The 12,479-nt window shown below is 39.0% G+C and overlaps 1 protein-coding gene across 1 annotated transcript; it reads left to right on the forward strand.

The window, feature by feature from the left end:
* The first annotated feature begins 1,683 nt into the window (after positions 1-1,683).
* Positions 1,684-12,267, forward strand: LOC109930878 (TBC1 domain family member 19-like). Its single transcript, XM_048604939.1, has 3 exons — positions 1,684-1,793; positions 2,804-2,874; positions 11,965-12,267. Exons 1-3 carry the CDS (start codon positions 1,700-1,702, stop codon positions 12,037-12,039), a joined length of 240 nt encoding a protein of 79 aa, XP_048460896.1. The 5' UTR covers positions 1,684-1,699; the 3' UTR covers positions 12,040-12,267.
* Positions 12,268-12,479: the final 212 nt, after the last annotated feature.

Genomic DNA, 12,479 nt, shown 5'->3' on the forward strand with positions numbered 1-12,479 from the left:
TCCAGCCTCATGCTAAATAGTACTCTTATGTTTGGCTATTCTGGAAACCAGCTTTGACAAATGATGGAATAAATATCAGTGTAAGGATCCTTGGTTAAGCTGTAATGATCTCGGACTAGATCATTACTTTTACTGTTATGATACAAGATGATATCTCTATATTATGTTACAATCTGATTAAGGACCACTAAACTTTATTCTTACATAGAAAAGAGGTGACATCCAGGAGAATAAAGCCGCACAATCTCACGGTTTTGTACAAACTACTATGTTTTGCAATACAAGCTACAATGGTAATACAGTCTACGATACATGTATGACTTATTTCTACTACTCAGAATTAACAGAAGTTTCTCAGCAACCCTTCACAGACCTTAGTGACATGATGGGTCATCAAATCTCAATAAACTTCACAAGGGATTTCAGTGACCTTGCCTTGAAACTTCCTCTCAAGAGTGATCCTGTCATGGACTGCCTGTAAATTGTTCCTTTCTTTGGTTGATCACCCCCCAATCTTGGGGTTAGGCTCTCCTTAACTCTGAACCTGCACTCCGGTACTTATTCAGCAGCACAATTCCAGACTCTCACCAACATCTAGCTTCTCCAAGTTGGATAAGTCCTTTGGATTCCACTAACCTCTAATTTTATGCAGTTGTGTGAAGGAAATACTGCTTGTGGTTTCTCAACCCTCATTCTCTCAACTGCCCTGAAGTATTAATGCTCCCAGGTTTCTTCTGAGCTCCTCAAAACATCTCCCAAGGCAGAGCCAGCAATCTTCTCACTCTCCCAGCTCTCCAGAACTGTTTCTAAGTCCTGATTACGCAGACCGAGCCAGTTGCTCTTGACTTCTTCCCTGTAGGACAACCAACAATGAACACTCCCAACACAATCTGCCCTTGTTTCAGTCCAACTAAACTGAGTCCCTGGAACTGCTTTTCAGTGACCCCTAAACTGTTCTAAGTGACCTATCAAAAAACTTGTAATAAGCCCCTCCCTATGGTGGGGTACAATTTTACGTTACCACCTAACTATTCTTGGAATTTAATGCTATGTAACTGTTACTTGTCGCAGAATGTTAGAAATAAGTTTCGTCATAAGGTATGTAAATTCTCAGTACAATTCATTGCCATTAGAATACACTTCCCTTAGGTGATTAAAAATGGACATTGCAAGCATTTCAATACCAGATAAACTACAGACAACCTTTGAGCGGTTTTCTAATTAATGTTGGCTACTGTTCAATCAGTATTGCTGGTTGACTCCAACGTTGTCTTCATCCAATAGTCACACACGTATTAGAATAATGATCAGACCAAGGAACCCTGGATGATCGTTACATTTCGACCTCCGAACACAGGGACCAATAGAAGTGCCCTGTAATTATTGTGACAGAAATCAGCTAATGCAGTCTAGACAGAAGATTACCTCGTCATCAAAGTCTGCATGGGTTGCTCCTGAGCCACCAAGGAGCTTTGTCGTAACGTTTTCCAGGTGTTTGATGAATATTCACATAAATTTCTTCTGTCCTGAAATGTTGGCCTGAATTCATGAACTTATAAAAAAGAGATGGGCAGAATTAAAATTACACCCTCAGATTCTGGTTTTAGTCTGATGCTTATGCAGCTTGCCTTATATGACATTCTGAATTCAATGTTTCTTTCATATTTCTTTTCCCAGACTTCGAATATCGTTTAAGTGGATGGTGAGGGCATTCTCTGGGTACCTAGCAACTGATCAGCTCTTGTTTCTTTGGGATAGGATTCTGGGATACAACTCACTGGAAATTCTTGCCGGTATGAGTACAAAGAAACTGGTATTCTTTGCATTGCACTTGTAATTGTACACCAGAGTTCCTTTAAGATGCATTTGATACGTCGTTCTGACTGACTGCCAGTAGAGGGTGTTACATCTTTGCACAGAGTCTTTGGTAATAGCAATTGGTTTCTGCATGAATAATGAAAAATTCTGAAAAGGCCTGAATGTTTAAAAAAAATCATAATTGACCTAATGTGTTGCCTAAATAACTTTCCACTTCATCACAGCACTATTCTTTGGTTGGTTTTCATACTATTCCTTTTATTTGTGTCCTTAAATTGACAAATTCACTCAGATGAAGTATGGTAAAATTGATTATGGCTTATTTACAATGTGAAACCAGCACTGTGCCGTTAGCATGCACCCAAGCCCTGCCTTGGACATCAGTTGATCAGAGTTATCGAGGTGAGCTGTCATTGCTTGCTGTGTCTCTACGGGCAACTCGACCACTTTAAATAGATGAATATGTGGACAGTAATCTCACTTTTAGTGGCCCTTAGGTAAAGTCCCATGAAGAGTGGTGGTGTTGCATTGTGGGAGCATTCTGCCTGGCATCTGCACTGCTCATTTCACTCCAATTTCTACAAGGATTATTTTGATATTTTACAAAAGAAAGTACTTGCTGATAAGACAATGGCCAAGGCAATGAAACTTCATTTTGATCATTTCAAAAAAATACATTAGAGAAACTATGGAATATAAAATCCTGTTTAATTCTTTTGCCAACTTTATTCCCTAGGAATATAAGCCTACACCAGAAATTAGTTGAGCAGCTCAGGAGCATTGCTACTGTGCTGACTCAACTCATTTTGATTGGCATGCATATGTGAAAATAGCTTTGATTTTTTTTTACTGTACGCTATTAGTTACATTAATACACAAAATACACCAATCAGTAGGCTACCCAGGTACTTGGTTGGCTTAGACATTTTTAGACACTGCCCTGGAAAAATGTTAACTCTGTGTAATACAGTTTGTTTTATTTCAGTATTAGCAGCTGCTGTATTTGCTTTCAGAGCAGAAAATCTAATGGAGGCAACATCACTTGCTACAGCTGAAGTAAGGAATCCTAATTTCATTTTGGGATAGAGTGTGCTTACCTTTTTAGGGGTGGGCTGGAATCTTGGGGAACAGTTGTTGCCAATCTCAATCACGTAATTGTAAGGATGTGCTGATTAATGGCTAAGGGGTGGACAGTGCAGATCGGCAATACACGCTTCCTGGACACTTCACAGCTTAGAGGTCCAATATGATATCCTGTAGTGTGCTGCACATTTCTGGTACAAGTTGTATTTGAAGCCAAGTTGGTAAGGGTGTTTTTACAAACACATTGTGCGCCCAATGAAAGAATGCACATTAGACAGCTCATGACCTCTAATTGTCATTGCTGATTTGAAGCCATTGCTACCATTTGGAACTCAACACTTTAGCTAATGCTGTTTAGTGATTACACATAGCTGAATATATGTTCAGCAATGGAAGGGACTTCCTACCAATGCTAATAAAGAGATCAACTACTTTCGGGTTAGTTGCCCCTCACAATCCAACATGACTGGGAGAATGAAAAGATGTGATGCAGAGTGTAGCATGTCACTAGAAGTTAATAAGGAGAAGAAGAGGTCTTAGGTGCAGGTCATATCTGCCCAGTGTGTTCAGCTCGTAATGATGGGCTGTTATGGCACAATGGTAGTTTTTCTACTTCTGAGCTCGAAGACCTGTTTTCAAATACAACCTGCTCCAAAGTCGTGGAGACAGTAAGGACTGCAGATGCTGGAAGCTAGAGTCAATAAATGTGGAGCTGGAAAAGCAGAGCAGGTCAGACAGCATCTGAGGAGCAGGAAAGTCCACATTTTGGGCTGAAACCCTTCATCAGGACCATCACAACATAATCATAAGAAAAAATAAGGACAACACAAAATAAAGATTAAAAGCCAAAACATGCTTTATTATATGCAAACCCAAATAAATCGTGGCATCCCTACAGTGTGGAAACAGGCCAATCAGTCCAACAAGTCCACACTGCCCCTCTGAAGAGTATCCCACCTAGACCCAGATCCTTCCCTGTAACCCTGCATTTCCAATGGCTAATCCACCTAACTTACACACTCCTGGACACTATGGGCAATTTAGCATGGCCAATCCACCTAACCTGCACATTTTTGGACTGTGGGAGGAAACCGGAGCACCTGGCAGAAACCCACACAGACACGGGGAGAATGTGCAAATTGCACACAGACAGTTGCCTGTGGGTGGAATCAAAACCGGGTACCTGGCGCTATGAGGCAGCAGTGCTAACCACTGAGCCACCTTGCCGCTATAATCAGCCATATGCATGTCTTTAAGTGTGGCTTCACCTGTTCTAATGCTTCTTTATGGTGCTTTCCAGTGACTACAAAGAGGCTGAATGACGACTGCTGAGGGTCGGAGGGGAAAGGTTTTAAGGACGAAATTATGCAATTTGCATTGTAGCAATCTGGCCTGGCTGACAGATTAGCTGATGGAATGGCAGTGATGAGAGGATGAATGTTGTCACCGTGAAAACCGACAACATGTTTATGTTCCACAGAATCACTGCCACTCCTCTAGGAAGTGTCCTTAATAATCCTGGTAATCTGTTAAAGTTCTGATTGCTAGACTTTGAGAGACTAAAACATAAAGAAACTGTACCTTTGGGATACTCGCCAGCTGATCTGAACTTGACACATGATCATAGTGGAAATGACAAATCGTGAGGTCTCAGGGGCTCTAAATTCATAAATTTAGGAGAGGGCTTTGGAAAATGTAGTTCAAAAACAAATTAGTGGGAAGAAATTAAAAATTAATCCAGGACAGATAAATAAGGAATATCTTTGTAAAACGTTAGAGCAAAAGGACAGAGCCTGTAACCCCAATAAGCATTTTATATACAAATAAGGAGTAAATTAAATGAATTGTAATCACGAATTCCACTTGGAGGTGATGACATGGTAGCCATTACTGAGATGGCCAGAACTAGAAACTAACTATGCTAGGTTTTAAAGTTCACAAGAAGGATGAGCTAAAAAGTAGACAGGGAAGAGCAGCCTTAGTGATGCAAGATGAAATACAACAATGATAAGGGAGGATATACAGAATAATAAACAGTTTATGAAGCCTGTAGATAGAATTAAGAAATTGAAAAGAATGTAGAACTGTAGTAGTTCAGTAGTTTAATTAGCAATGTGTTAAAGAGATATGGAGGGTGGGCAGGAAAGTGGAGCTGAGGATGAGATTAGATCAGCTATGATTTGTGTCGAGTGGCGGAGTTGGCTCAAGGGGGTGAATTTCTGCTTCTGGATCCTCGTTCTTATGTTCTAATGTGCATTGTGTGTCTGTCCCCTAATAGCACAAATGTAGAGAATAGATAAGTATGTTGTAAAGACAAGTCAATTTTAGTGTGGGATTTTAGCTTTCATATAGATTGTAATAAGCAGGCTAACATGTCAGAAAAGAAGTGAATTTCTGCAGTGTGTCCAGGATAGATTTTCACAACAGTATATTTTAGGACCAACAAGAGGGCTTATCATTTATTAGATTTAGTGATGAGTAAAGAGCCTGATTTAGTTAACAGCTTTCACAATGCGGGAGCATTTAACAGATAGCAATCATTGCATAATTGAATTTAATATACTGTTAGGTAGGGAGTAATATAAACCAACTGTTAAGATTGTACACTAAATAGGCAAAGGGCAACATAAAACTAAAAATAAAAGACTACAAAGTTGCACAAAATAGCACAGGCCCTGATCATTAGGAGAGATATAGAGAACGACAAAGGGTGACTAAAACAGATATTAAAAGCCACAAAAAGGAACTATGAAAAGACTTGCAAGGGCTGTCTAAATCAACACACAAAAGTTTAGCAATTATAGTAAAAGAATGATATTTAGGAGCGATGCAGTTTCCTTAAAAACTGCTAGTTCTGATACTGTCAGTGAACATGAGAAAATAGGAGACAAGTTGAATAATTACTTGGTGTCAGTATTTAAAATCGAGAAAGAAGTCAGCATTAACTACCTGTCCTTACTTTGTTTCTGAAGATTGAGTGCCATGCTGGTAATGTCACTGGATTGGTAATCTAGAAGCCTGGGCAAATCCTCTGGGACACAGGTTCAACTCTTGGCAAAGAAGCTGGTCCAATTTGTATTCAATCTAAAAAAAAATCTAGAATTAAAACCATTGCTGATTTTTAAGGGGGAGATGGTGGTAATGTCATTAGACCACTAATCCAGAGACCCAATTCCAATGTTCTTGGGACATGGATTTGAAACCCACCGTATCAGATATTGAAATTTTAATTTAATATAATCTGAAATTTTTTAAAAATCTAGCCCATGTAACCATTGTCGATTGTTGCAAAGGAAAATCCAGTACAGTTGACTAATGTCCTTTATAGAAGGAAATCTAGTGTCGACACCAATAGCACAGGTTTAACTCAATTAATAAATCAGCACTCCCCCATATTGAGCATCATTTGGACGAAGTGCTGAAAGTGGCAATTACATAGAATATATTCTAGGCGGGGTCTCCAATATTTATTGAGTGGCTCAGTAGCAGATGAACTGGCCTAATCCTTAAGGACACAGCTGTCAGACTGCAACTGTGGCAGGCAGTGAGGGAACCAACAGGAGGCAAAGATCTACTTTACTTTGTCCTCAGTAAACTACCTATTGCAAACAGGTTTGTTGGACTATAACCTGGTGTTGTGTGATTTTTGACCATATCTGTCCATGACAGTATTGGGAGGAGTGATAATTGCCTAGTCACTATGGAGACCAAGTATATTGAGGATACTGTCAAAATGCTGTGTGCTAAATGGGACACACTTTGAACAAATTAGCAATTCAAATTGGACATCTATGAGGTGCTGTGGCTGTCAGATTTTATTCATCCACAGTCTGTAGTATCATGGTCTGGCATATTTCACACTCTTACATTACTTTAAAGCCAGAAGATCAATGAAGAGTGCAAGAGGGCATGTCAGCAAAATGGGAAATTGCCCATACATGTCATATGCTCAAAAAGCAGGACAATTCAAACTGCCTATTCATCACCCTATAAATAATGTGTCATGATAGTGCTATCAACCAGCTCTTACAAACAAATGACCTGTTCACTGATGCACAGTTTAGGTTCTCCCAGGGCCACTCAGCTCCTGACATCATTATAGTATTGTTCCAAACATAGGTAAAAAAGCTGAGGTAAGATGAGAGTGACAACACTTGACATCAAGGTAGCATTTGATCAAGTATGGCATCAAGAAGTCCTAGCAAAACTGGAGTCAATGGTTTGTGTCTAACATGCTTAGCATTTGGAAAGATGGTTGTTGTTGGACGTCAATTATGTCAGCTCTAGGACATCACTGCCGGAGTTCTTCAGGGTATTGACCTGGGCCCAGTCACCTTCAGTTATTTCATCAATAACCTTCCTTCCATCATAAGGTCAGAAATGGTGATGTTTGTTTATGATTACACCAAAATGCATGGAGCATTGTGTGACAATGTGAACTTCAGAACTTTAATAACTTCATGGATTGAAAGAATCAGCATTAACTCTTTCTGAAATAAACTGTTTCCTGAGATGCAAAGGACAAGTAGAAGCTGATATAAAGGAATTAAAAGCAATATGCTGATTAACTGCAAACAAGCTGTTTCCTGGGAAGAAGAGATAAGATTGCTTAATAATTTGCTGCCTTGTGACAAATGGGCAATTAAGTCTGCCTGCAGAAGCAATGTCCTGAAGTAAAAGGATTAATTGCACGTAGGCTGTTTCAAACAGTCAGCTAACTTCAAATGTAGTAAGGCACATTGGAGCTAAGTCTGATAAGAAGGCAAGCTACTAGACTTATGATCTCCAAAAGAGTAATCAATGTTTGTGGCAAAAGAATCTAAAGAACTATTAATTTATGTCATATCCTAAACTTGAAAGAGAGAAAATTGTATAAGAATCCAACACCAGAACAATTCAGTAGCAGAACTTCAAAGAACAACACTGCACAACGATCGAACTCTGGACATTTCTAGAGACGGACACTGTTGGTTGGAAGCCTTGCTAGATTCCACCATTAATTGAGTAATAGTCAAGTTGAATTGTGAAGCTTAACTTGCTTACTTGAGGGGTCGTATTTTGGTTGCAACATGCGATAAAGTTTAAATCACTGTTTCAGTACTTGATTGGCCAAAGAGAATGTAACTTGTGGTGATTTACCCACAATAAGTGTATACCATCTACGAGAAATATTGCAGTAACTCATCTTGGCTCCTTTGACACCACTTTCCAAATTTACAACCTTACCACCTGGAAGTACAAGGGCAGCACTTGCAAAGGAACACCACCAGCTGCAAATTTTCCTCTAAGTCAAACACCATCCTGATTTGGAACTGTAACAATGATCCTTCTTTATTGCTGGGTCGAAATCCTGGAACTCCATTCTTAACATTTTGGGTGACAATGGCTTAGTGGTGTTATTGCTAGCCTATTAATCCAGAGACCTAGGCAATATTCTGGGGACCTGGGTTCAAATCCCACCAAGCCAGATGGTAGAATTTAATAAAACAAAACTGGAATTAAGAGTCTAGTGATGATCACAAAACTGTTGTCGATTCTTGGAAAAGCCCATCTGGTTCACTAAAGTCCTTTAGGGAAGGAAACTGTCATCCTTACTTGGTCTGGCCTACATGTGACTTCAGACCCAAAGCAATGTGGTTGACTCTCAACTGCCCTCTCTGGGCAATTAGGAATGGGAAATAAATGCTGACCTAGCCAGCGAATCCTACACTCTGTAAATGAATTTTAAAAAACATATTGTGGGTGTCCCTACACCCGGAAGAATCCAGCCGTTCAAGAAGGCAAATCAACATGACCTCCTACAGGGCTATTTGAGATTGGGACTTAATGCTGGTCTTGCGAGTGATGCCTACATTCTATGAATAACTAAACAATAAAAAAGATCTGATTTATCAAAGTCTTTTAATGAAGGAAATCTCCTGTCCTTCCATTGGGGATGTTCTAATACAGTTTTCCAAGGTTTCAGGATTTGGAACCAGTTTAGTAGTTTGGAAAAGGGTGCATGTCACTCTGTTATTTGAAAAAGATAATCCAGGGACTTACAGATATTTTTTACTAATTTGTTCAAATGTTTACAACCTCTGGAGCAGACTTGAACCTGGGCGTTCTGGCTCAGAGGTAGGGACACTACCAATGTACCATAAAAGCCCCCTAAATCCTCACCACTGGTGGATCAGATTCAGTGTAAACCTTGGGTGTTTTTAAATAGAAACATTTGGATGTGATGGCCGGGGATTGAGACAGGTCAACTGTTTGCAAGGCAATTATTCTCAGTGCAGTATCACCTTTGCTAAAAGACTCAAGATTCCTTCAAGCTGGAACTGGACCAGCAGCCTAAGGATATTGGTTTTAGGATCCACTACAGCCCTACCACCTGAGCTATCAAAGGAGAATCTTTTAAAAACATACCCTTCTTTATCCACAACCCAATATATAGACTCCGGAAAGCATCAGGTGCAGACCTTCATAAGAGATTTGGTTGAAATTGAAGGCAAATTATTGAAGTAGTCATTTGGTGGTACATAACTTTAAAATTGATGAAAAGACAGACATGTTGATGAAGCTTTTCTGGCTTGCGTTCATCAGGACAAATGCAAGAATGCCAAATTTCAAACGATCTCAGCAACTTATATGACGGAAGAAAAGGGTGCTGATCAGGTAGCAATTCGACTCTGATTGCCCAACGTCATTGTCATTCGGAAAGTAATGAAAAACTATAGGTCCTCAAGCTCCTGGTAATTAAAAAAAGACACATTGTTTGAAGATATTCCTTTTCTGTGCAGAGAACAAATCCTTGTGCATGTAAGTAGGTCCTTTCATAAATGAGTCCCATTACGATCTCAAAGATTACTTTGAATTAGTTGTTGCTATAGTTATTAGCACACTTGGGATTTTTTAGCAAGTTTCAGTAGGTGTCACCAGCAATGGTCAGTATCTTTGAGAACAGTCCTCTTTGGACTGTGATTCTCAAATTTTCATGTGTAGAATTTCTTACTATTCTTTGGTTTCTTCACTTTTGCTGTATGTTATTCATGTTTCTTCCTCAAACATACAGGTTCAATGTGTCCTTCTTGCAGCAGTTTCTGCATACAGCTTCCTTATACCAGCAATGTGCTGCTGTGTGACTGTTTTCCACACCAGTAGCAGTGTTGAGTTTGCATTGCTACGCATCTCTCAGCCGACATTTTGAACTGTTGTGCTCGAGGTTAGCTGTTGTGCTTTCTTGGCTGCTAATTCCATTGGTAGCACTATTTCTGTTTGTTCTATAAGTCTAGCTTCTTTTCCATCAGTAATCTTTTATGAATTGTTTTACATCTTTAAATACACACCAGTCTGTCTCTGATAGCATTGTTTATTGCGGTCTCTGAATTAGCAGAATTCTGCTGACTTCTTTAAAGTTGCTACAAACTGGAAGATGGATTTATCATCATGCTAGTTGTGTACATGGAATCCGAACCTTTCAGTAATCAACAATGGTTTTGGTGAAAAATGGTTCTGTAGGATTCCTACTGTTTTTTCGTAAGTATTGGTACCTAGCTTCTTTGGCTGTAACAGATCCCTCAGGAGGTTGGAATTTTGTCCCCGTAATTCTCAGGGATGACCAAATATGCTTCAGTTTTGTTAGCTTGAACAAAATAATGGAATCTCTGTATACAGATCCCAGCTGTTTGTGTTTTCATCGTATGGTCCTACAGTGCTAAACTTTCCTCCCATTTTATTTTTCGTAATTGAGAAGGCCCAGCATAGCACAATATACCACTTAAGTTTTAAAAGTACCTCACTTCTTCCCATTTAAAACATGGTATTCCTGAGGCTGCCTGCTTCTTTATGAGTCTACACCCCTAGCTCAAAACATTTCCCCCCAAGTAGAGTACTCAATATAAAAGCTGTTCCTTTGGACTGGAGCATGTGGTTAGCTTCTGAACTGTTCACAGGCAGTAAGGTTAGAATAAACTGTTTCCCATCCAAAATAGGCAATGAGGTCATCATTATGTAACATGATTGGACTTTTAAATTGACAGACCACCAAACTTGCACAGGTATACAATTTCCCTTCAGAATTTATCTTTGGTTGTTACTCTCTTGCCAAGCTAGTTTAAACCTTCTCAAAAAACACTAGTAACACTCACTGCAAGATATTAGTTTGGCAGTGTGTAATGCATCTTTTCTAGCTTTACAAGTACCATCATCCCTGAACTAGCCCCAGTACCTCCTTCATACATCATCATCTAGCAATACAATCTATTTTCTGTCCTCATTATTTCATGGCCCAGGAGTAATTCAGAGATTGCTGCCATTAAGATCCTATTTTTAAAATGTCTTTCCTAGTTCTCTAAAATCTGTCTACAGGATCTCATCCCTCTTTCTATCTCAGTCATTTCTCCTGATAATGGATCATGACCTCTGGCTGTTCACCCTTTTCAGAATGCTAGGCAGCTGCTCATTGACATCCTTGACCCTGGCACCAGGGTGACAACAAATCATTCTGGAGTTATGGCTGTGACCACAGAAACATCATCTATTCCCCTAGTGATTGAATCTCCCATTGTTATTGCTTTTCTGATCTTCCTTAGATTCTACCCCAAGTCCAAATGTATCCTCAGAAACCTTCCAGAGGAATTTCAGGGTTATGGCACATAACAAGCAAAATATCTAAACTGCTCAGTTTTTAAGCCATTGGCTTCATCTTGAAGGTTTAACACAAATTTAGATTTTCTTAGAGAAAAAGATATCATGATCTGATGAAAGGTTACAGACGTAAACATTAATGTTTTCTTCTTCTCAGATGTTGACACACCTGCTCGGTATTTCAAAATTTTCTGTTTTAAGATTTTCATTTTGTAAAGGAATTTTAATAGTAATGGCTGTTTTACCTTGTATACAGAGCCATGAAACTGACGTGAAAGCACAAAAATTTGTTAATTTTCTGATTTCCAAGGATACTGTTTTCTAGCAGTAATAATAGCTCGTGGTGGTATCCACAAACTTCCTATTTTTGGATCTGAGCATGCTGCTTGCAACAAGTTTTGGTAAATTTAACCAACATTTTTGTTCCTTTTATAGGCTGTACTAGCTGATCTTTCCACATTGAAGGTTATGCCTCTTCTACAGCTTTTCCTATTTGCAACTTCCAGTTGAACTTTGCTTGCAACAATCAGAAGTCTATATTTAATCATCTTGTCAGTTCTTTACCATATTATAACAGTATGATGATGAACCACTTGGTGCCTACATGAGAAAGTGAAAGAAAATATATGCATGTGGATCATGGACCTGCCTTCAAATTACATTGAAAAGTTGACATTAATGATGATCAAAGACATGGATGATGACCCCTTGTATAGCTTGACACAGCAACAGACTTAGCTGATGTATAATTAATAATAACATTTGCTTGTAATAAAGTAACTTAATTAAAACTCATTTTCTAGTTTCTTTTTAAAAACATAGATGAAATGATAGTTTGGAACAGAAAGTATTTATATTAGTTAATTGATGTTTACACGGGTACAGTGCTGAGTGTGCTGTTATCATATAGTTGCTATTTCGTAGGGAGAGCTCCTTTTATAATTGATCAT

This window comes from Rhincodon typus, chromosome 1 (genome assembly GCF_021869965.1).
Source record: "Rhincodon typus isolate 14 chromosome 1, sRhiTyp1.1, whole genome shotgun sequence".
NCBI lineage: Eukaryota > Metazoa > Chordata > Chondrichthyes > Orectolobiformes > Rhincodontidae > Rhincodon > Rhincodon typus.